The following is a 26,011-nucleotide window of genomic DNA, read 5'->3' as shown; positions in this document are numbered from 1 at the left end:
ACAGTTGATGTAAAAGCATGAGGATTTTATTAATTCTGCCATGATAGGGTCTTTCAGCATTTGAGAGGCCAGAAAGACCCCAATTGGCTGGTACAGGGTATTTTTAAAAGAAAAAGCCACAGAAACAAGGGGGGGGGTGTCTGGGGGTGGTTTTTTAACTATTATGATTGGCTTATTCAAAAGGGCTATTACCAATAACTGGCTAAAGAGTGGTTGCCAGATCAGATGAGGTAAGAGGAAACATCTGAGGGTCACTTTGCCCCTTTCCCAGGGACTGAGTCAACACCTAAGGGTTATCTTGCCCCTATTCAATAACTGAGTTCTATTTGGAGAGCATTCACAAGGACTCAAGGGTTCCCAACATTTCAGTACGTACCAAGTGTAGTTGTTAGGTCCTTGGTTCCTAGGGGAGGGGGGAGCATTACTTCTGAGAGGCCTCAAAATTGGCCTCAGAGATGTCAGAAATGACTTTAGAGTTATTTTAGAGTTCTACAGTAGTAAGCTGGGGAGGGTTGCCAAAGCTGAGACAAAATGGGGAAAATTACATGATATTGTCAAGCAGGAGCATAAGCAGGCATAAAAGGTCTAAGAGACTTGAGAATTTTGAAAGGCAGAGAAATGGACTGTCTTAAAGCAACTTGGTGAGGAAAAGGCTTATTTCAGCTTACAGCTCACAACTTACATCTTCTATCACTGAGGGACATCAGGGCAGGAACTCAAACAGGGACAATGGAGGAACACCACTTCCTGGCTTGTTTCTCGTGGTTCCTTCAGCCTGCCTTTTTATACAACCTAGAACCACCTTCTAGGGGTGGCCTGAGCCCTCCCACTTCAATCATTAATCAGGAAAATGTCCTGTAGGCCAGTCACAGAAGAACTGACCAGCACGTGAGTATAGAAAGGACCTATGTAGGAAACAAAAAGGATGTTGGAAATAGATTTTTTTTCCTGTGTGGTGCTGGTGATTAAACCTAGGGCTTTGTGTGTGTGAGGCAAGTGCTATAGTCCAAGTCATTTGTTGAAGATGCTTTCTTTCTTCCATTGTATACTTTTAGCTCCTTTATCAAAAATGAGGTGTTCATAGGTTGTGGGTTAAAATTCGGGTCTTCTATACGATTCCATTGGTCGACTTCTCTGTTTTTATGCCAGTACCACACTGTTTTCATCACTGTAGCTCTGTAATAGAGTTTGAAGTCAGGGATGGTAATACCTCCAGAAGATCCTTTATTGTATAGGATTGTTTTGGCTATCCTGGGTTTTTTGTTTTTCCATATAAAGTTGATCATTGTCCTCTCAAGATCTGTGAAGAATTTTGATGGGACCTTGATGGGGATTGCATTGAATCTATAAATTGCCCTTGGTAGAATTGCCATTTTTACTATGTTGATCCTCCCAATCCAAGAGCAAGGGAGGTCCTTCCATTTTCTGGTATCCTCCTCAATTTCTTTCTTCAATGCCTTAAAGTTCTTGTCAAATAGATCTTTCACTTCCTTGGTTAGAGTTACCCCAAGATATTTTATGCTGTTTGTGGCTATCGTGAAAGGTGAAGCTTCTCTGATTTCCCTCTCTGCTTCCATATCCTTTGTGTATAAGAGGGCGACTGATTTTTTGGAGTTGATCTTGTATCCTGCCACATTACTAAAGGTGTTTATCAGCTGTAAAAGTTCTTTGGTGGAGTTTTGGGGGTCGCTTATGTACACTATCATATCATCTGCAAATAACGAAAGTTTCAGCACTGGCCTAATGTATGCAAGGCCTTGAGTTTGAGCCCCAACACTGGGAGGAAAATTAGTTTGTAGAATAGACTGGCACACTGTGACCAGACTGAGAAGCTTTGCATGGCAGGTGAGGTGAAAATGACAGGGTTTTAACCAGATGGGGAGCAGAATTAGAAGGCAAGCAATCCAGAGCAGAAACAAAGCTTCTGAGGTCTTGAGAGAGGAGAGAGAAACAGAGTAAAAGAGAGCTTGAATTTGAAAGAGTCTAGCTGTTAGGATCCCAGGACCTCCTGCCTCAGCAGTCATCACTGTAACTGTGTTCCATGTGGGATAAAGAAGAAAGTGTCTCTTTACTTCACACTTACTTAACCAGTGTCCTATGTGCTAAGGCCTTTACATGTTGTTCTTCCATTAATCATGAACTGTGCCAAATGTTTTCAATTCATACTTCAGTTTAATTCTTTAACTAGACCCATGAAACAGTATTTTCTCAGTCTTACATACCATGAAAAAACAGCTTAAATAGTTAAATACAAGGAATTTAAATACTTAGAAGTTAAATACAAGGAAGCTGGCCTGTGGTGATACACACCTGTAATCCCAGCACTTGGAAGTCTGCAGCAGGATCCAAGGTTCTAGGCCTGCCTGGTTAAAAAGCAAATTCAAGGCTGCATAGTCAGACTCGGCTTTAAAAGTAAAAACATTGTAAGCTGTTGAGTGGCAGAACTTGAACCCTTGCCCGGACCTTCTGGCAGCATACCTGTGTTCTTTTGCTTTCCCGTTCTTTAAAGTTCTAAGCATGGCTTTGGAACTCCACCCGCTTCCCTCGCTTATCTTCCTGTTTGGCCTTTATTCACTGGCGTCTCCACGCTGGCATCCTATCCCCTCCTCAAACACCTCAGCTTCTCTTGTACCTCCTTACTTCCTCCTTCTGATCCTTCTCTGTGAATTTAGAACTGTTTCTAGTCATCTAGTAAACTGCATTCTTCAAAAGGCCCTCTATGAGGAAACCATCCTGACTCTCCCAAGAAGAATGTCTTATACATAACCTTTATTGTGCGTCTTTGGTACAGTTCTTCATAAACAGGCGTGTGTACCATTGTTATTAACCATACAGCAAAGACAATGAATAAATAAATGTTCGAAGGGCACTAAATAATCCCCCCATGCTATGTGAGCAGAATAACTTCAGAAAATGTTGATGCAGACAGTTAACCAGTTGATCGTGAATTATCAAGAAGATCAGGGGTTTAACATGTTCATGTTCTGCTCCAAAGACAATGTTTGACATTCTAATATTGAGTAGTAAATCATCACTGCTTAGAAATGCATGCAGCACTATTGCTCTTTGGTTCAGATTCCTGGAATTCCAAGCCCAATTTAACAACCCAATTTGTATTTGCCCTAATTTATTTTAACCTATAAATCTACTTAGATTTTGTGTTGTTGGGAGTTGCTTGTTCGTTTCCTGGCTTCCCAGACTCCTGAAATAATCGCAGAGAAATTGTATTATTTATAATACTGTTTGGCCAACTTAAGCATATTGCTAGCTATTCTTATATTCTAAACTAACCTATCTCCATTAATCTATACAGCACCACGAGGTCGTGACCTACCAACAAAGTTTTGGTAGGCTTCAGAGGCGTACCCCCGCCCCCCACCTAGCTCTGTTCTGCTAAACCACTGGCCAAAACAGATTTATTCATTAACCAATAAAGCAACGCATAGACAGAAGGACTTCCCACACCAGATTTTGGTTATCTTTTATCTGACCATTTTTATTATGTTTGTTTTGTTTTGAGTCAGAATCCCATTATGTATCCCTGGCTGGCCTGGAACTCACTATATAGACCAGCCTGGCCTTGAGATCCACCTACCTTTGCCTCCCAGGTGCTAGAATTAAAGGTGTCTGTCACTACACCAGGCTTCTGTATTCATTTTGAAAAGCAGCCATCAAAGGAAAACCTATGATCAAAAAGCTTTCTACTTTGATCTTTGAGTAAATTTGTCCTCGTTATCATGGGTCAACAAACTATGTGCTTAAAAATGCTGAAGATGGAAATGGGAGGAAACAGACTTGAGTAACACATTGTGTGTTAGATACTGTGTGCCCTTTACAGTCGGAAGCCAGATAGTCATAATGCCACCTCCTCTGTTTGTTTTGGATTTTGTAATACAAGAGGCCAATTTAATCAGTTACAGTAGATGCCTTTTCTCGAAAATAAAATTAAGGGGGTTTTTCAGCTGATTTCTTTTTGAAGGCAATTTGTGAAATAGTCATTAATTTTTAAAAGCAATTTTAAAAACAGAATGAATAATTTAGAGCATGGATAATGGGGGCAAAGACAGTCTTTGCACCCAGCTAGGTGACATTGTAACAACCATTCTGCCTCAAACTATGGTAGAAAGACAGACTTCAAAAATCATGGAAATCAAAATGTAGGTTCCCCCCTTATAGCTGGGAATCACAAACAGACTTCCTGGTGTTTTCTACCTGTAAAGACAAGACAAGGCACCTAGTAGGAACATGCTGCCTACTTAGTTACATGTGCAACTCCTAGCACAATGCTGAACACAGCCAACAGTCAGTGCAGTGGTCTCCCTGAGCACTTTCCTGTCTTCTTATTTACCCTGAATGGACTTAGAGCTTATCTTTGAACTGCAGATTGTTCTTGTATAGCCAAGATCAAAATGGAATATATCCCTGCTGCCATTTACCTCTTTAACAGAATGGTGTTTTTAAAAAGAAATTGCTGCTTGCTTTGGGAGAAACAGTGTAGCTGCTTCCCCTGAAGATAGCGTCTTTCATGCCATGCCTTCTGTTTATCTTCCTCTAGAAGTCTGAAGTCAGTGCCAGGGACTTCCTCAGTGAAGATGAGAGCATGGAACCTTCTAAAACAGTGAACCAGTCAAAAGCCTCTGGCAGATGTAAGGTGGTAGGGTCAAGTGAGCACAAGCTGAAGAAGATGGCAGCTGTCAAGAAAAGCAGGTGAGCCTCATGAATGCTGGATGCAGCCTGAAGCAGAGCAAGAGCATTGGCCAAGCCTGCAGAAGTGCTTAGGTTATGTATAGCAGCTCATTGAAGGGTTTCAACCCTAAAATGCACAGCTCAACAGGCAGAGATAGGTGGATTTCTTTGAGTTCAAAGCCAACCATGTCTACATATTGAGTCCTAGGACACCCAGAACTACATAGAGAAACCCCGTCTCAAAAAGCTAAAAATTAATAAATAAAAAAATAAAAGGTGATGCTTGACAAGATAAGTTATGAAGAAAGCAGAATAGTGGGTAGTGGTATGTCTGCTGTTATCATAGCTGTATGGAAAATGTGAAGACCACACCAAATGACATGGTAATGAGATTAGGGTAGTGAGTAAACAGAACAAGTTACACTTCCCTTCTAGAAAAATCTAATTCTGTAACACCCATTCCTATACTTGTATGGATATAAATCTTACAGTTAAAGAATATTTTTACATAATTTTAGATGAGAACCAGATCTGATCATAAATGCTGTTTCCAATCCTAGCATGGAAGTTAGAAGCAGGAGAATGGGGGAGATGGTGTTCAGGCCAGCTTGGACTACATAGTGAGACATTGTCTCAAAGTAAAACATAGAGCTGTTCCTACTTATCTTTGGAAAGAAATACTCACTGCTTGACCTCTTTCCTCCTGTGCAACTGGATTGTTCCCAGTGGGTCTCTAACTCATACCTACCTGTCTGTGAACTTACAGAAGTGTGGTTGACGAACAAGTGCTCTCAAGAATTCCAGGACATACCCCAGCGACGTCACTAAGCGTGGATAGACTGGCACTTCTGGGTAGAGTACATTCCGTCAGAATCATCATTGAAACCATGGGCGTCCCTCCAGATAGTCCCCATGTGACACCAAACAGAAAAAGCTTTGCCGGGAAGCCACCAAAGCCAGCAGCAGCAGCAAAAAAGCGGTATATCTAAATAAGAAGGCTAAGTGGTTCTTGGGGAAAGTGTGGCTGATAATAGGAAGGGTGTAACTGTTTATGATTTCTTTTCATGTACATTTCAATCAATAAATTGATTCAAAGTTCCCAAGAACGAGGGTAAATTTAGAGTAAAGAAAGCTGGGGTAGATGGTGTTTTTCAGCCCTTACAGTTACAGCAAAAGAGACAGGCACCTAAGATGGTTATCTGTAGCATAACACCTCAGGGGCCAGAGAGATCATTTACCTTGGAAGTACTGTGGGTGCTCTCAGAAACAAGCTCCATCCCACCTGGCAGATGGTAAAAGACTTGAAGAGTGAGCTCTAAGTGACCTCTGAGGCCATGCAGTCCTGGAAATAGGAACTTCAAAGATAGAGAGACAGAAAATAAATATACTTTTTGTTTGATTTGGTTTTAGATTTTTTTTTTCCTTTTTATGTATATGGGTGCTTTGCCTGTTATGTGTACCACATGTGTGCGTGATGCTCAGGGAGGTCAGCAGGGAGGAGAGCACTGGATTCCCTGGCACTGGACTCCGGTGGGTGCTGGGAACCTAAGCTGGGTCCACTGCCAGAGCAACAAATTCTCTTAACTGCTGAGCCACCTTTCTAGCCCTTATTTTGTTTGTTTTTAATTAGTTTTTTTCCTTCCAGCACTTTCTTTGTGGAGTATCACTTTCCTGTGGGCTTTTCCAGACGTGGACTGGGAAAGACAACTTTGATCACTGAGGTCGTGCGACTTGCCTCCAGTAAAGTCGCAGATGGAGGTAAAAAGTGAGCTAGTTTTCTGCTGATCACTGCCTCTGACCAGACTGCTAGAATTAGAAGTGTGTGCCATCACCCATGGCTTGGTTTTTGCTTTTTAAAATGGACTCACTATGTAGACTGGACTGACCTGAAACTTTAAGTCATCCTGCCGTTGCTTCCCAGGTGCTGGGATTTCAGGAGTGTCCCACATGCCTAGCTGTAGAAGGCACTGTTTAAAGTAATGTCTTAGGGTTACTATTGCTTGATAAAACACCATGACCAAAGAAGTTGGGGGGAAAGGGTTTATTTGGCTTATATGTCCACATCTTAGTCCATCGTCAAAGGAAGTCAGGACAGGAACTCAAACAGGACAGGAACCTGGAGGCAGCCTGCCTTTTTATAGAGCTCAGGACTACCTGCCCAGGAGGGAACCTACCCACAATGGACTGGGTTCGCCCCATCAATCACTAATTAAGAAATGACTTACAGGCTTGCCTACAGTCCTGTCATACTGAGTCACTTTCTCAGTTAAGGGTCCTTCCTGTCCAGTGACTATAACTTACATTAAGTTAACATAAAACAGCACAAGTATAAAATGTTTTGTTTTTTATGTAGTTGATTTTATCTAATTTTTCTAATTTTTTTGGTTTTTCGTTTTGTTTTATTTTGGGTTTTTGTTTTTGTTTTTTTAAGACAGGTTCTCTGTAAGTTTTGGGGCCTATCCTGGAACTAGCTCTTGTAGACCAGGCTGTCCTTGAACTCACAGAGTTCTTCTGCTGGGATTAAAGGCGTGCACCACCACTGCCCGGCTTATTTTTTCTTTTGTTGCATGTATTTTTGATATTGTCTTTTATTTTCTTTTTGTTGTAAATATTCAAACACCAAAAACATGTTACTGTAGCCTAATATTATAGATACTTTTAATTTTTTTTAATTACATTTTTTGGAAATTTAATTTTGTATGGGAAGGTGGATGTAAGGGGCAGCAGCAGGAATGGAAATCCAGCGCAACTTTCAGGAGTCGATTCTCTCCTTCTGGTGTGGGCTCCAGGAAGGGAGCTCAGGTTGTCAGGCTTGACAGCACATGCTTTTACCCTCTGAGCTGTCTGCTCACCCAGCAGCTGCTTTGAAGAGTGGGTCCTCATTTTGATCATATCAAACACTAATTGTATGATTTTAGCAAATCACTTTTTGTCTTTAGGCCTCCCTTACTAATAATATTGATTAGACTATGTAGTTCATTGTTGTAAAGGAGGCCCCTAGTTTATTCCTGGCTGCTCAGCAGCTCAGACCGAAATAATCACATAGAAACTATATTATTTAAAACACTGCTTGGCCCATTAGCTCTAGCTTCTTATTGGCTAACTCTTACATGTTAGTTTAACCTATCTCCATTAATCTGTTTATCACCACAGGGCAGTGGCTTACCGGCTAAGTCCTTCTCAGGTGGGGATACATGCCTCTCTCCAACTCCTCCTCCTTTCTCCCAGCATTCAGTTTAGTTTTCCCCTTCTGTCTAAGTTGTGCCCTATCAACAGGCCAAGGCAGTTTCTTTATTCACCAGTGGTATTCACAGCATACAGAGGGGAATCCCAAATCAGTTATGATATCTTTCAACTCTAAAAACCTTTCTGTAAGGCATGGTTAGCAGTTTATACAGATTTCTCCATTATTACATTCATTCACTTAGCACCAATCAAGGCTTAAGAAGCAGAATTATGTGATTGATACAATAGCTATGAGGAAATGTGCTTAGGTAGGAAGGAGCAATCTTAACACAGGTTGCAGTAGAATTCAGTCTATTCATTAAGAACTACTACTGTACCCAGAGACTTTCTGTTTGCCCCTCAGTTGATTCTGGTGTCCAGAAGAGGTAGAAGTGTTATCCTTTTCCTGGGTACAGCAGCCAGAGAAATTGATCCCATGGTGACTCTTAGTTCCCAGGCACAGACCCACATTCTGCCTAAGAGTAATGAGAGGGCGAGAGTCAAGAATTGAGATTGCCAAAAATGAACAGAGAAGAGTAGGTCAAATTTGGTGATTTGAATGAATGAATGTTCAGTACCAGATTCTCTATATAACTCGGCTCTTGGTGAGTGTTGTGCAAACCTGCTAAAGATGCTTCGAAGTGAATGACCTGTAACTGAAGTAATAGGGCTGAAGTGAGCTCATCTTTGATTTGATTCTCAGATTTCTTAGATGAAATGTCTTAGATGAAGCTCCATTACCAATGACCACTGTCACTTCATCCTGTTTACAGTAGAGATTCCTGTCTACTCAGAAGGCCTCAGCTCCACCTGATACGACTAACTAGCATGAGTAGTTGATACTCATCCTGAATGACAGCCTGAATGTCTTGTTCGTTAGCCAGAAAATTTGCTTACTTTTATTATTGGAATTTTAAATATTGTTCTTCTATAAATTCATTTTCCTCTCATCTTCCCTCTAGTTAATCTCCTTTTTCTGTTGAGCCACTTACCTACCTGATTTTCAAAAACAGTCATGTTTGGTAGGCCATAGTAGCACACACCAAGCAGGCAGATCCCTGTGCATTCCAAGCCAGCCAAGGCTACAAGTAAGACCTGATCTCAAAATAAATAAACATTTAAAAATTCACAGTGTCTTGGCCACAGTGAGATATATGGGTAAGTCGCCTTTTATATCTTGGTTCACGTTTGAAGATCCTTTCTCATAGCAGATCTGAACAGTAGAACCCACTTATCTTCTGCTACTATACCCAGCTTTTTTTTCTTGTCTCTCCCTACAGCCTTTGATTTTATAAAATCACACTGAATTCCTGAATGAACTTGAGAAGGGCAGGTGGAGTCAAAGCATGTATTAGTGGTGGCTGTGTGACATGTGACTGTTTACCTGTTCTCTTTCACAGTGGTGAAATTCCAGCAGCGATTTGTGTGTCCAATAGAGTTTGGTGGCCCAATGATAGAGCACTGGTGGAATTCTAACCTCACCTTCCAAATTTATGCAAAGAAAGCCCCACAGAAAAAGGTAAGTTATTTGAGTTTTATACCAGGCATTTTCCTAGATAAATGAGATTTCTGGGTTCAAATAATACAAATGTTACTATGCTAAATACTCTCTGCCAGCACACTGTCACATCTAATAATTATACCAGCTCTGTGAATTCAGTATTTTACCACCTTCGTTTCCTAGAAGAAGCTAAGTTCAGTGACGTGTATGAGATTCCCACTCTAACAAGCAGAGTCAGAGCAGCGTGCAAGTTCTTGGTCTGCTCTGGTTTTGTTTTGTTTTTTGTTTGTTTTTGTTCCTTTTTTTATTTTTGAGACAGGGTTTCATTTATGTAACCCAGGCTGATCTTGAACTTGTGGCCCTCCCACCTCAGCCTTCTAAGTGCTAGGATTATTGGGGTGTGCTAACCACAACTGCCAGAGCCCATGTCCTCGACCTCCTGACTGTGCTTATAAACCGTGGTAGCGTGGTGGCAGGATCAGGATGGGTTGTTTTATACGAGCCTCAATTTGAAGTCCTCTTTCCTTGTTATGGGCAGAATATCTAGAGTGCCCAGCCCACACCCAAAATAATAAGATTGTAGGTAGCGACTGATCAAATAGTTCCAGTTTATGAAGTTCACTTGCAAGAGACTCCTCGGAGGTGAGTGACATGGGTGGGAGCTTGATTGCTCCTTCAGTGAAGATATAACCTCTTAGAAAAATAGTGAAACAGGAAGGAAGGGGGAATAAAAAGAAATCAGAGAATTGTTCAGCCATGAGAAAACTTCAACACAATCTCACTTACATTTTAATATATTTATATTGCATTCCCTAAACCTAGTTAATGGCTTTTTTCTAATTATAAAAGAAGTTTGAATTTAAAAATATTTTTCCATTTGAATATGACCCACCAAGAAGGCAAAATTTGCTTATAACCTGGCATGGTGGTTCATGTCTTTAATTCCAACACTCCCGAGATAGAAGCAGATGGAATCCTGGGAGTTCAGAGTCAGCCTAGCAATGAAGCAAGTTGTGTTTGTTTGTTTGTTTTACATTTAACATTTGTGTTTTACTTTTCATTTATTTTGTGTGTGTGTGTGTGTGTGTGTGTGTGTGTTTGTGTGTGTTACTAAGGATTGAACCTAGGACCTCAAAAATGGTTGCCAAGTTCTCTATAACTGAGCCCCAGACATCTTTTTACTTTTTATCCTGATCAGGTTCTCACTAGGTTACCAGGCTAGCCTTGAACTCACTGTGGTCCAGGGAGACTGAACTTTCTGTTCTTCCTCAGCCTCCTAAATAGCTGCGATTACAGACCCTGCTGATGTGACTTCCAACTGAGCCTGATATGTTACAAAATGTTGAATGTATCTTTTGTTTGTTGGGTTTTTTCTTAATATTGTGTCATGGTTTTTTTTAATTTCATTTTTCTTTTAATAAAATAGTTTCCCACATAATTTTATGTTTAGGGAACTATATGTTCATATTTATATAAGCCTCCTTGGGGATGTCTTATGGGTGTCTGATCTCCTCTTCCAAGTGGTCCTATATCCCTGATAACTGAAAGAATGGAGGGTTGGGTCTGGGCCGTGGTCTTGCCCAGTGACTGCCTAAAAAAACGCCACCTTTTATGTGAGTTTTTCCATAGTGCTGGGTTGGTTCGATCCTTTAATTAGACTGGAGAAAAATGATCTTATCTACAGTTCTAGTCCATAGCTTCTCCAACAGTTTATAACAGTTGGCCAGAGTTGATGTAAATGGCGTTCTTGAATATGGAGGGAGCCCTTAATTAGAATTTTCCTCATGCTGGGAAGCAGGAGAGACACCTGTGCTGTTGGGCTGTTACAGTAAATGAAGTATACCTAACTTTCTAGCCAGTTCCATTGCTTCTTTCATATTTTCTTTTTTTTTAATATATTTATTTATTTATTATGTATACAATATTCTGTCTGTGTGTATGCCTCCAGGCCAGAAGAGGGCACCAGACCTCATTACAGATAGCTGTGAGCCACCATGTGGTTGCTGGGAATTGAACTCAGAACCTTTGGAAGAGCAGGCAATGCTCTTAACCTCTGAGCCATCTCTCCAGCCCCCTTTCATATTTTCCATTGCCCTTGTGCTTTGAGCTGAGTTTGATCAAGTGTGGGGAAAGCCTGCCTCCATGCAGCTGTTACCCAAGCCAGTAAAGGGAGGGTTATCTAAAATTTATTCAAGACCTCCAAATTTATTATTCAACTTTTATCAAACATAACAAGTATTGCTCGTATTACTGTAAGCTTTTAGTAAGCTGGCAATGTTGGTACATGCCTGTGATCCCAGCAGATGGGAGGCAGAGGCAAGTCCAGGACAAAGCTACAGAGGAAGACCCTATCTAAAAACAGCAAAATAAAATCATTTGTGAACTGATAGCTCTTTGGAGGACCTGCCATACACCTATATGGTTATAATAAAATTAACTTGTTATATATTAGGCCAGTGGTTCTCAACCTTCCTAATGCTGCAACCCTTTAATACAGTGTTGTGGTGACCCTTGCCATAAAATTATTTCATTACTACTTCAAAACTGTGATTTTGCTACTGTTAGGAATTGTAATGTAAATATTTTATATGTGACACCCCCACCCCGCACCAGGTCGTGACCCACAGGTTGAGAACCACTGCATTAGCTATTTAGTTGTTTCTTGTTATTAACTACTTTTAACACATGCAATTTGTGTATAGTTTTTAATATGTTGTTATTTTTCTAGTGTAAATTCCAGAAATGGAATCACTGGAGCAAAAAATACAAAGCTGCTCATAGTAACTGCCAAATCTCCTGTATGAAGACACGTTGGCGGTTTATTTTCCAGCCTGTTCATATGACAGCTTTGTTGTCTCAATAGCATATCACGTGTGACTTCCTCAGTCTTTTTTTTTTTTTTTTTTTTTTTTTTTTTTGGTTTTTCGAGACAGGGTTTCTCTGTGGTTTTGGTTCCTGTCCTGGAACTAGCTCTTGTAGACCAGGCTGGTCTCGAACTCACAGAGATCCTCCTGCCTATGCCTCCCAAGTGCTGGGATTAGACTTCCTCAGTCTTACATTAGTCAAAGAATCTTACTGTAGAAAAACTAAATTTTAATAGAGAAATATGCTTTTTGTGGCTTATAAAATCCTCTGTAATCTGTATTTTCTAGAGGAAATTAATAAAATCCAAAAGGGAAAGTAAAAACTGGCAGGATATGGTGTTGACTGAGGTTTCTGTCCCTCCCAGTCCCACAGCCGTTAAGTCCCAAAGAGTAACACAGAGATCTACATTAATTATAAACTGATTGGCCTATTAGCTTGGGCTTCTTATTAACTCTTATAACTTATATTAGCCCTTAATTCTTGCCTGTGTTAGCCACATGGCTTGGTACCTTTTTCAGCGAGGCTGTCACATCTTACTTGCTCTGTGTCTGCAGACTGAGCTTTGCTTTTTCCAGAATTCTCCTTTACTCATTGCCCTGCCTCTACTTCCTCCCTGGTTGTCCTGCCTGTACTTCCTGCCTGGCTACTGGCCAATCAGCATTTTAATGAAAAATAGTACAAGTGATAGGATAAAAGACCATTGTCCCACAGCAGTATGGTAGCATTATTGGTCACATCATAGTGGAGCTTTGTACTTCATAAAGCACTGTTCTCTCACAAGCCACATAGGCTGTCACTTCAGTTAAAGTCCCCCATGGCTCCTTCTTAAGCTTTTTCTTTCCTTATTTTATCAGCCAGAAGCCGTTGGATCTGCATCTCTTCCTTTGCGAGCTGTCATTCAGTCCGAGCTGCTTTCTTTCTGTAACCAGCTTCCAGTGCAGCAGGAACATGGCTCATCTGCACTTGGCCCCCTCCAGGTACGTGGGTGTACATCCAGAAAGACACGCTATCTCCTGAACATAATATGGCTGCAAACAGGGAAAGGAAGGGCTCTGCAGTTGGGAGGCTTCTGTTGAAGAGCAAGAGTGCCTGGAAGGCAGTAAGTACGTACAGTAGTGCCTGGGAGGAAGCAGGAGATGGACAGACGAGGCCTCTCTGAGGAGCCCATGTCTGAGGTGATAGCTGAAGAAAAAGGGAAGAAAGTAAAAGCACATATAAAAGCCCTAAGGATTGTTCCCCTAGGATAGCAAGCAAGAGTCAAATGGTAGAAAACAGGGTTATACACACCGGTAAGACTGAAATTCAGATCCTTTTAGGTTAAGGCAGTGTTTAAATTTTGGCCTTGTGACCCCAGGAATTTTTTCCAATTCCCTTTAAACTGAAAGAGTTCTTTAGCCCTTCCTATTTTAATATTTTAGTAATTTTTAAGATAAGCCAGTTATTTATGCTGTAGACTGCCCCTCTACTGGTTTACCTAAGTATTTTTTATTTTTTTTCATTTTTTGAAAGAGGCCTTTATTATATAGTCTGAAATTCTCGATCCTTTTTACTTCAGCCTCCCCAAGTCCAGGAATGACAGGTGTGCTCTAACTAACTCAGCCTCAATCATGATTTTAAGATCATTATAAAATGGCAGTTTCTTTTCTGTTGTTTTTTAGATAGGGTCTCACTATATAGGCCTGGCTGTCCTGGAACTCACCATGTAGACTAGGCTGACCTTGAACTCACAAGAGGTCTGCCTGCCTCTGCTTCTCAAGTGCTAGGGCTAAAAGGGTGCGCCACCACACCTGGCTTAAAATGGTGATTTCTGGCTTCGTGTTCTTCATGAAACTTGGAGCTTTATCCATTATGTACCTGCTCTACCACAGAGCTGTCAAGCTCTGAGCATTTACTGATGGACATTACTCTATATAATGGTGAAGAGGAGTTACTGTTCCTTACCAGGTTAATTTTGCATTAGTGTGAGCTGACAGATTCTTACCTTATTCACTAGGTTATATCATCTGTTGCTGTTACTAACTCTGACTTGGCCAATAGGAGCTTCTTCAGCTGGGGTCTGTGTCAGTTATACGTGTCTCCATCCTTTTCTTAGCATTTCCTTATCTTCTCTTACAGAATGATTTACAGGTCATCATATATTGGTAAATAATCCTCTTAGTCTGGGAGGTTGACGAATATGTCTGTTAGTATTTGAGGATGGATGAATGTATTCTTAAGTTTGTTGTCAGCTCCAGAATTCTGATTCTAGTCCTACGAGACATTCTCATTGACTCTTCTCCTTTTGTCTTCAAGGTCACCATGGAGCTTGTTTTAGGCAACAAGGATTTCACTGGTGTCAGTGCTAAGTTAAGCAGCAGCACCCAACATACTCCACTTTCTGCTGCTACAAGTCCAGATATGGCACGAAAAACACTCCAGGATACGACCTGCACCCAAAACCCACAGAACTCAAATCAAATTCATGAGGAAACTTCAAGGAAAACACAAAATTTAGTGCTCCCCAACCCGAAGTCAGCAAACCCTGTATCCTCAAATTCTCCAGACGTCATGACTGTTCCGCATCACAGTTTAGTACATCAAACCAATGGGTCAAGCAAAGAAAGTGCCTTACTATTACATGTGCTGTTGATGGTGCCAGATGGGAAAGACTTTGTTTCTAGAGAGCCGGAGAAACCACCACCGTGCAATGTGTACTTAAAGTGCAAGCTCTTCCGCACAGAGGAAGTCACCACGTCTGCCATCTCGTGGGGCCCGGCGCAGCCTATCTTTAATTTTTCTCAGGTAGCTTTGTGTGTTTCCTGTCCATTTGTGGTTTGTGGGGGCAGGAGACAGATGTATCTTAAGTGTACTCTGCATACTGGAAGAAGCTTTGGTCGCTGTCTGGTGTGCTACATTGTTGTAGGAGTGATGTTGCCCAAAGTTTTGATCTCTGCTTGTTTCTGTTGTCTCTGTTTGCCCAAGTTCTAGATTCTCTTCCTTTCTGCTTCTTTTAAAAGTATCAGGTAAAGTCCTCAACTCCCCAGCTTTCTCCTGTCTCTGAGTTCTTCAGTTTTTTAGTTATGTATTTCTTCTCATTTATTCTCTATTTTAGTATCCATCTCTTGATTCTTCTGTAGAATTTAGTCCTTTAGTGCTGACGCTGATGATTGAACCTAAGACCTTGTGCGTGTTAGGCAAGTCCTATACCACTGAGCTACACCCACAGCAAGCCACTCTGGGTTTTTTTCCTGACTTAACAGCTGATCGCTTTCAGTCTTAAGACCAAGAGAAAACCTAGCTTATCTTCCTTGGGAAGGGTTGAGTACGTTTGGCAGGCAGCCCTCCAGTGGGAAAAGGTGGAGGCTGCAGCACACTCCCTTTTCTTCTCTCTCTTTAAGTGTTAGGCTCCCACAATTAGAATTCTAGTCTCTCTGTTCTCCTGTGGACATGTGGATTCCCACAGCTTCATCTTCATTCTGTGAAGGTAACTTCCAAATCAATACTTCTGTGTAAGTCAGACATTTCCCTCCAGGATCACCTCTCTGATTGTTGGCTGGACATCAGCACCTAGATATGTCTATAGCCCCTTCACACTAGCATTGCCTAGTCTTTACCAGATATTCTGTAAGAATGTGCAAGTAAGAATTCAAAGATGTCCTACCACTTGAGGTCCTTCAAATTGGTGGCCTCTTGCCACTACTATTAATTTAATGGAGCTATTCTTAACTGTTAATCCACACTTCAACTACCAGCTAGCTTTATCTAGAATAATTTTAAATGAAAAATCTAGATGAATAAATGGTTTTGCTATTTGTTATGACACATGTTAAACAGAGGAGGTTTTTGGGTTTTTATTTGTTTTATTAAGTGTTGTCTAGGCACTGGATTGGCAGTGCTTTGATAAAGGGTTCAAAGCTCTTTCTCCAGGCTGGAGAGATGACTCTTGATAAGAACGTGCACTTTTCTTACAGAGGATCTGAGTTTGGTTCCCGGCACCCACATCAGGCAGCTCACAATAGCCTATAACTTCCAGGCCTCCAGCCTCCGTGCATATACCCAAACACCAACAATACACACATACACTTAATTAAAAATAACATGTCTTCCAGCAGGATTTAAAAATGATCGCTTTACCTGAAGAAAGGTTGGGTGAGTTGGGTAGGCACCATATTTGACATGCCTGACAACTTGCTCTGTATCCCTTCATGGACCCTATCATCAGAGAGAACCACTACTGGTTGGTAGCTGTCTTTTGTATGTATTAGTCTCTTACAGTAGACCGTGTTCCTGTGAGGATACAGACTGGTTTGTATTTTAATATCTTCAGCGTAGTACTGGGCTTTCAGTCAACACTTGTTGAGTAAAAGTACTAATTAATTGTTTCAGTGGTGGAAATTCTTTTTCCTGATTGTTCTCCCCAGGTGATTCCCGTTTCACTGTCTTCCAGATACCTGGAAAGACTTAAGAACAATGTGATGATAATTGAAACTTGGAACAAGGTGCGGAGCCCAGGACAGGACAAGCTGCTCGGGCTGGTGAAACTCCCTCTCCATCAGTTTTACATGTCATTCAAGTAAATAGGAGTACTCTTTATTCTTCATCTCTAACTTCATATAGACTGAAGATGAATTCTTTGAGTATACAAGCTTGAGTAGAATCTCCCAAAGGCCTTTCTTATGTTCACAAACTTTCTGCTCTTTGTTCTTTTGTAAAGCTGACACACAGATCCTACTTTGGAGTTTGTTAAGAGCCTTAGGACTTTGAAGCATTTGATTTCATAGCAACCTCTGATGCATTGTGTATAAGAGTGATTAGAAATTCAGAGGAGTTAATTATGTGTTGCATATAGTGTAAGAGTAGAACCAGGCTTATAACTAGATAGCCTGGCCCTGGGGTCCACTCTACTCAAAAGCTCTACTGCCAGAGTTAGCCTTCCAGCTAGCTGATGGTTGACTTCTCCATCATGAAATGTCAGTGTGGTTCATAGCAACTGTTCTCAAGATTTCTGTAACAAGTTAACATTTTGAGATTTGCTAACTATATGTACATCTTTTTAATAACTAGTAAAACCCTGATTAACTTGGTTACTTTTAATCTACAAACTTCCTTTTCTGTTTGATTCAAAGGGCAGATTTTTAATTGCTTTAGCACTAAGCATGGCTCTGTTGTAAGTTTTACAGTCAACATTTTTATGTGCATCATCTCACTCGAGCTTCATGGAAGCCTCATGAAGTATTATCATGGCCCTTGTTTTACAAATGAAGAACGTTGTCCTGTAACTTTGAGAGTTCATTGTCTCTGGCTTCTTTTCCCTCATCTCTAAAATGAGGATGATACTGGGTCCACTTTCTCACTTGTGGAGCAGTCATGAGGATCTAGTGAGAAAATGCATGCGTTTGCCTTGCGGGAATAGATAGGTAAGTATTTATGATGGTAACTTCGAACATAACAAGGCTGAGGAATACTGCTGAAACCATGGGTGTCAATATCTGTTCTAGACTTTCAGCTCACTACCACCACTGCTAATACACACACACTACATACATCACACCCACACACATCACCTCTTTTTAGTTGTGAAATTCATCTGATCTGTTATCCTCCCTTCGCTTCCCTTCTTATCCCAGTAGATCCCATCCTTTGCTGATCAAGTACAAAACAGCAGTAGCTAACAATTACTGAGCATTTACTGTGTACCAAGTACCTTAGTTGACTTTTTATATGAGTTGTCTCAGTTTAATTCTAACAACTCTTTTATAGAAGTCTCATAGCCTATATTTTACAAATAAGAAATCGGGCTGTAAAAAGTTAAATTGGTGATTTAAGCCTATATAGCAAGTAAGTGACAGCACCAAGAGCCAGCCTGGTAAAAGAAAATTATTTGGGTTTACAATCAGATAGTTCAGGACTAGAGGTATAACTCAGTGGTAGAACAGTGTGATGATAAATAAGGGGCTTAGGAGGTAACTCAGCTGGCACAGTGCTTGCTACAAAAGCATGAGGACCTGAATTCTATTCCCAGTACCAGTGCATGCATCTGTAAACCCAGCACTGTGTGGGTAGAAGCAGGGGAATCCTGAAGCTTCCTGGCTAGCCAGGCTTTGCCGGATTGATGCTTCAGGTTCAGTAACGACCTTATCTCAAAATAATATATCAATCAAGGAAAAACTTGACAACAACCTTCAGGTTCCATGTGCACGTGCAGACATATGTGCATGCTCCCAAGCTACACGTGCATACATAAATTAGTTAAAACTAAAAAATAATCAGAAGAGTCAGTAGTTGAATCCTAGTTCAACTTGAATTCCTGCTGGCTGTGTAGCCTTAGCTAAGTTACTTAACCTTTTGAATAAGATTTTCTTACCTGTTAATAATAGTTAATACCAACTTTTGCAGTGTAAATGGGTTAAAAACACTATGAAATGCTTAGTGCTTCTGTGTGGTTAATGATTAGTAGATATCATTGGTACTGTTATCCAGATCTTACCTTTCAGACTGTGAGATCCACCTTTCTTAGCTGACCACATGGACTGTATAAAATAATGAAATTCAGCAAGTTCCTCTGAAGTACTGTTCCATTGCAGATGGTGGACTTGGCGCCACCATGGCACAAAGATAACCTGGACTCATTTGTAGCCCTGTACTTACTGCAGACTGAATTTTCCTGCCTTGTAATTTTAGTTTGGTTACTAACAGAATCATATTTTTAAAAGCACTAATTTATTTTTCTGGTTATCAATCCATTTCTGACAAACTGAGAAAATGAGCCAAGTAAGCAAGTCTGACACGACTGATAGTTGCTATTTGTTCATTCACAATGTCTTACTCCCTAGAGATCCCAAGATTTCTCGCCTGCTGCTTGATGCCAGGTACCCAGTTGTTGCTGTCGACAGCTATATGCCTGTGATTGATGTGTTCTCAGGCCACCAAAATGGGAGCCTTCGAGTCTTTTTAGCCATGGGTTCTTCAGATCAGATAATGATGCTACAAAGATTAAAGAATGAAGAAGGAACACTCCCTCCCTTCAGCCCTAGGCCAGCCCATTTCCTGGACCAGCCACCTGTAGCATCTGTTCCTATGGTAATGACCTAACATTATGGTTCACAGAAAACTGTCTCATTTTTTTTTACACATTTTAGTGAAACCATTACCCAGTGAAAGGCTCCAGTAAACAGTATAACTTGGATTTACTTTATACTTACTTGTACTTAATTTTGTATGGGGAAGGTATGTGTGTACATGCTCACATTATTTGTGTAAATGCATGTGTGTAAGTGCCAGTACTTAAACTCAGGTGTCATTCTTCAGGAGCCCTCCTTTCAGGCGTGTGTGTGTGTGTGTGGTATATATGTATTGGGGTATGTGCACATGTGTGTGCAGGTGGAGGCCAGAGGCCAGCACTGACTGTTCTCTATTGCTCTCTATCTTAATTTTTAATAATATTTTCATCTTATATGTAAGATGTTTCAATTGTATATACATATACATCTATGTACCTTGTGTTTATGCCTGGTGCCAGAAAAGGGCATCAGACTTGAACTGGAGTTACAGATGTTGTGAGCTGTTGTAAGGGTGTGCAGATGAAACTCAGGAAGAGCATCCACTGCTCCTAACTACTGAGCCATCATTCCAGCCCTCTCTGCCTCTTTAGCACTTGGATTCCAACCACAGCCCACCACACTAAGCCCTTTCCTCAGCCCCAAAAGTGCTTGTTTTAAATCAGAAGAGTCTTTGGTATTCTTCTCTTATATTTTAAATATATTTTAAATGGTCTTTATATCACTCTTAGCTCATTGAATTTATAAACAAAACCTAGGATTAGAAATACTGTTCATTGATAAAGAACTAACCTAGTATGCTGAGTATGTAGCTTAATTGGTAGATTGCTTGCCTAGCATTCATGAACCCTGTGTTTTGTCACCAAGACTCCACAAAGCCAAGTATCCATCATCCCAGCACTTGGAAGGTAAAGGCAGGAGACTCAAACACTCAGAGATATCCTTGGCTATGTAGTAAGTTCAAGGCCAACTTGGGCTACCTGAACATTTGTCTCAAAACACACACACACATACACACACACACACTGAAGACTTTTGAAACTGGAGAGATTGGTCAGTGGTTAAGAGCACTTGCTGCTCTTGCAGAAGTCCCAGGTTCAGTTCCCAGCATGTACTTCAGACAGCTCATTACTCCCATAACTCCATTTCTAGGGGATCCAACACCTTGTAGACATGTAGGTACATACATATACTTAGATACACAAACATAACACATCAAATATAAATAAATAAATCTTTAATAACTTACCTAATGTGTAAAAGACTCTGGTTTTGGTCTCAGTACCACAAAAAAAAAAAAAAAAGAAGAAGAAGAACTGTTTGGACAACCAGGTATTAATCCTCCAATGTGCTAAATCGTCTTGAGAGAGAGAGAGAGACCCAAGTAAAAGACTGTAAAATCCCTGTGTATTGACGAAGTCGATGTAGTAACAGTGAAATGCCTTGTTTTTCACTAATAACCAAGCAGTAATTTATTTTATACATTGCTGCACAATTGAGAAGGTATACTGGCCTGCGTTTCCGTGTTTAGTTTTATAATATCTGTGTACCGTGAGTTTTGACATTTCTTAGTAGGTAGTGAAACAGAATCAAAGTCACTGTATTAATTTTCAGGAGTCATAAGTTGCTAACTGAAAATTACATGAAAAGCACAGATAAATAATAATCTATAATATTCTCAAGTCTTTTCAGGTGGTGTTGTTCCTCAGCTTGCAATATAGACTCAGAAATTATTAAATTCATACTGAAAGTTAGAACATGATTTTTAGGGTACATCCACAGAGGGAATTTTGCCTTTATGGCTGAAGATCCACACGTCTGTGTCCTCTTACTCTGTCTTTCATCCAGTTCTCCATCTGCAGGATCAATTGTTAAGTTGCTCTAGTGCCATATGGCCAAATTTAACAGCTGCCATGACTCTTAAGAGTGCTTCTCTGCCACTTTTTTCTTCCAGGGATCAAATTATAAGTTTTCTATTTCCCAAAGGAAGCTTTTTGAACCAGTATTGCTTACATATGCTTTTGGGTTTCAAAACAAATACTTAATGCAATCTTCTCTAGATTGATTGGATTTGTAGTTAGGTGTTATTTAAAACCAGTAGTCCCACTCTTAGCTGAACCCTGAATTCATCCTTTGAAAAATTTTGTTAACTGATTTCTAGTGTCTGCTGAGGCTGTGTAAGGTAGAGCTAAAGAACACTGGCTGCAGGGTCAGGGAGCTTGTGAGCCTGGCTGTAGTTAACAGTCATGCATGTTAACCAGCTAATACAAGGGAAGTGTGGATAGAGTACCTGGCTTATGGTAAACACTCAATAAGCACACCAGTAGTGGTTATGAAATAATACCCTTAGCAACCATGTGTTCACCACTTCCCCAAGTCTCAGCATTATCCCCAACTTATTTGGAAGTAATAACACCTGGTGCTTCAAACACATATTCTTTTTCCTATTAAGAAAGTAATGCCCTATCCCGTGTTCTGAGAGCTTTTATCAACAACAGATGCTGAATTTTATCACCTTCATTTTCATCATTTGTTGAGAGCGAGACCATCCTCCTGTTTCACTCATGCACAGAATCCTATTTATGGACTTCCTAACATGACTCAGTCTTACGGTGTAGGGTAAATCCGCTTGTTTTGCTTACACTGAGCAGTCGTGGGAGCTATACATAGATTTCTGTTAGGTTTCTTCATAGTCAAGCAAGGGTATTCTAAACAGGCTCATCTTTAAAGCTCACCAGTATCTGTTTCATTTCGTAGCCTGAAGGCCAAGGAAACCGACTGATGGAGCACCACTTTGAGTTCCACGTGGTGATGGTCAAAGGGCTCGTGCCCCTTCAGACAACAGTCTGGGGAGAAGCAGATTGTTACGTCCAGTACCACTTTCCATTCCAAGATTCCCAACCCAGTGTGATCCAAGGACCTGACTTCCTTGAAAATGGTAGGCTGGGAGACCACATCTTCTCAATCATGCTTGAGTCTTTTATTGAACGTACTTAAGAACTGTGTTTTTCCTGAGTAGAGTTGTCTGTCTTGTTAGTTTTTCCCAATCATACCTAGGGATAAAGTTATGTGGACATGTAACATAAAATATGGTCTAAATTTTCATTTTGCTTTTTAACTACTTTTTTTTGACATGGTCATAGTATTCATAATACGTTTTCATATACATTAATAACATGGAGTAACATTCATGCACTTTACTTTTTCTTGGTGCACTTGTTGTTTGTGTTGAGTTAGAAAATATGCCAGGGTTTCCCTAATCTCTGGTTTTGGAAGGTTTCAACAAGGTTTCTCAAGCAAAGTGTCTTCCAGGTGTCTTCTGACCATTGTTTTGGTACTTCTATTGTAGAAACAAATAACAAAACATGGATCCATATAATCTTTATTTTGATATGATTTAGATTTAAAGAATACTTATAAAAATAGTACAAAGAATTTCTGCGTACCCTTTGCTTAAATCTACCAGTTATTTACATATTAGTCCTTATTTACATGCTTACTCGTGTGTGTGTGTGTGTGTGTGTGTGTGTGTGTTGATATTTTGTAGTAGTCATGCTTTATAAAGTCAATATGAATACTTTAGGGAATTGAAGATGCTGGACTATTGTTCCTGAGGAAAAAATGTCCACATAACTATCTCATGTAGATCATAATCTTAAACCCGACAAACTACTATTTATTTATTTGTTTGTTTGTTTGGTTGGTTGGTTGGTTGGTTGGTTGGTTGGTTTTTCGAGACAGGGTTTCTCTGTAGCTTTGAAGCTAGTCCTGGAACTAGCTCTTGTAGACCAGGTGGGCCTCAAACTCACAGAGATCCATTTGCCTCTGCCTCCTGAGTGCTGGGATTAAAGCCGTGCGCCACCACCGCCCAGCCAAACTACTTTTCTAGGTAGATTCTGTTCTGTTCTTCTGCAAAAGAGAAAACAATCTTCAGAAGCATTAAGCAGCTTGCATGGAACCAACTGATTAACAAGTGCCAGATACAGTATCCAGCCCTGGTCAAGCTCATTAACAAGTGCCAGATACAGTATTCTAGCCCTGGTCAAGCTCATTAACAAGTGCCAGATACAGTATCCAGCCCTGGTCAAGCTCATTAACAAGTGCCAGATACAGCATTCCAGCCCTGGTCAAGCATGGTGGTACACACCTGTTCATCTCAGCACTTGGGAGTCTGAGTTAGGAGGATTACCTTATGAGATCCCATCTCAGGAAAGAAAGAATGAAAGGGGAAAAAAAAAGATCTAAACCAAGAGCCAGAGTGTCTTTGACTATCCTGCCTTACCCTTTCTATCTCCAGCTTCTGATCATCTCCAAGAACTAACACAAGAATTCAGGGTTTTGCCTTGTTTGTTCTCATTTGATAGGAAGCGGTGTTCATCATTCTGCATGTCTGACTAGCAGATTCAGTATTACTTTCATGTTCAAAGAAGGGACTTACGTACAGAATATATTACAAACCCTTAAAAACTTTTTTTTTTAAATCAGGACTCAGAATGTAGCTCAGTTGATAGAATGAGTGCCTGCCTAGCATGTACAGAGCCCTGACTTTGATTCTCAGCTCCACATAAGTCAGACATGGTGATGCTCACCTGGAACCCCAGCATTTGGGAGGTTGAAGCAGGGGGATCAGAAGATCAAGGTCGTCCTTGACTGCATAGCAAGTTTGAGGATAAGCCTATGCTACTTGAGCCCTAGTTCAAAAATAAAGTAAAACTGAGGAAGGAGGATCATGTTCATGGTCAGTCTGGACAACTTGGTGTGAGACCGTCTCAAAATAAACAATCTGGTGTTGTAGCTCAGTAGTTGTACTAGACCTAGCATATATAAACTCCTGAGATTAACTCCTTTACCACAAAAAAATAAACAAAAACAACAACAAAAAAAAACACTCTATTAGTCTCTTCTGGTGATACAACAAAATGTCTGGGGCTGGGACTTTCAGAAAATAAACAAGATAAATTTAGCTCCATTTTGGAGGTGACATGGATTTGGCCTCTACTGAAGACCCGCTTGGCTGTGTCAGAATGATGGATAAGCCAAATCAGGCTAGAAGGACCAAGCCCATGGAATGGCATTACTTTATGCAAACTTACTCTTGGAAGAACTTAGTCCAGAAGACTAGCATTAACCCTCCTGAGAGAAGTACCATCTGGCCTAAGGACTTCTCTCCAAATCCTGCCTCCTAAAGGTTCCACCACCTCACAAGATAGCCACACTAGGGACTGAGTCTCCAGCACTTGAAACTTGAGACAAATTATAGCCAGACATTTGGCATCATCAATCTTTTAAAGAATGCAAATCTAAACCTTCATGAAAACTCTTACTCATAGAGACAGGTATAATTGTTTAAGAGACTAGTAATTGTTTGAAAGGATATGGAAAATTTGAATATTCATATACTGTTCACCAGAAAAGGGATCTGTCCAGTATTACCATGGTACTTACTGTACCATAACCACAGAAATGCTAGGAGTAACCCAGCTCGAAGATGCAGGTTGTAGCAAATCTGGAAGCTACTATCTTTAATACCTACAAGGTGTCCATATCCTCATCTTTTCTCACAGAACTATCATGAGGATAGAATTAAATGCGATGTCTCTAAGTCAGTGTGCTGCAAATACAGCTGTTTCTGTGTTAGATGTTCTCAACTGCTTTTCTTTCCCAAAGGAATTACTCTGAAGCCCTTTAGAACTTCAACCACACTGTGTGTCCCAGATCCCATCTTTAATAGCGAGCACCATCACTCTCTCCTGTTGCCCACTGAAGTTCCAGTGCAAAGGCTCCTGCTAAGTGCCTTCTCCTCCCAGGGGCTTGTGCCTGGAGGTGGAGTCCAGTTTGAAGTCTGGTGCAGGTACAGTATGGACAACCCAGTCCCCTTGCTTAGGAAGGAAATGCCCTGTCCTTGGTCAGGTGGAACTGTTATAAGAAGCTAAGTAGGACGCCCTTCCTTGCTTTGTGTTCTTTATATTTGACAGTAGCTTGTGTCTGGGATTTATATGTTAGGCTCTCCTGAGCAAAGAGAAAAATTGCATTAGTGTTGTTCCCTACTGTCCTTTATGCAGTGCATTCCCCATTTTTGGTATTCTCTTACCATTTGGTTTACTTCAGGTCTTTATTATATGAGGCCTAACTACTCTAACAACCTTCCAGTTGTTCTCCTCACTTCTAAACTCACTTCTTCCCACCATTAGAAAAATAGTCTTCACAAATCGTGAATCCACTTAATGTTACAATCACTGGTAGATTTCCAGAAAGAATGCTGGCCTGGTTGTAGATGTCAACCTCGCCCACGCATCTACACCTCTAGGAAACCTACTAAAATGATTAAGAGAATACAAAGAAATGTAAAGGAAGGAAAAATAGGATCATAAACAGTACTGTCACATGACAGAAATACTTTCTGCAATCAGGAAAAAACAGATCTTTCAAACCACCTAGCTCTGATGGTACAGCTTTATGATCTAAGAATGGATTAGTTTGACATGAAAAGAAAATAGAGTGGGTTCTAGCAGGTTCTCATCCTAGTGCAAATAGACTGTCATAGGCCTAGAAACACAGGTGAGTCATGGGGAAGAGGGAAACTGTCTCTCCTAGAGCCACTGTACTGCTCTAGGGTGGACGTTTTGAGAGGACCCAAGGCATATGCAGATCCTCATGCAGAAAGCTGTAGGTCATCCTGAGCTGAGGTAGGATTTAT

The 26,011-nt window shown here is 40.6% G+C and overlaps 1 protein-coding gene across 2 annotated transcripts in view; it reads left to right on the top strand.

The window, feature by feature from the left end:
* Nucleotides 1-26,011, top strand: part of LOC121446295 (C2 domain-containing protein 3-like) — a 98,508-nt gene that overhangs the window by 31,247 nt on the left and 41,250 nt on the right. For both annotated transcript variants that reach the window (XM_041648829.1, XM_041648836.1), the window contains exons 9-18: nt 4,556-4,707; nt 5,453-5,665; nt 6,332-6,444; nt 9,312-9,430; nt 13,132-13,254; nt 14,570-15,058; nt 16,678-16,829; nt 19,090-19,336; nt 22,072-22,252; nt 24,982-25,165. In XM_041648829.1, the coding sequence (XP_041504763.1) occupies nt 4,556-4,707; nt 5,453-5,665; nt 6,332-6,444; nt 9,312-9,430; nt 13,132-13,254; nt 14,570-15,058; nt 16,678-16,829; nt 19,090-19,336; nt 22,072-22,252; nt 24,982-25,165 (1,973 nt within the window). The remainder of the gene's footprint in view (nt 1-4,555; nt 4,708-5,452; nt 5,666-6,331; nt 6,445-9,311; nt 9,431-13,131; nt 13,255-14,569; nt 15,059-16,677; nt 16,830-19,089; nt 19,337-22,071; nt 22,253-24,981; nt 25,166-26,011) is intronic.

The sequence above is a fragment of the Microtus oregoni genome, unplaced genomic scaffold (genome assembly GCF_018167655.1).
Source record: "Microtus oregoni isolate MIOR12 unplaced genomic scaffold, Mior012 000000F_ref0000247, whole genome shotgun sequence".
Classification (NCBI taxonomy): domain Eukaryota; kingdom Metazoa; phylum Chordata; class Mammalia; order Rodentia; family Cricetidae; genus Microtus; species Microtus oregoni.
The sequence above is the reverse complement of the archived record's forward strand: the minus strand, read 5'-3'. Positions and strand labels throughout refer to the sequence as shown.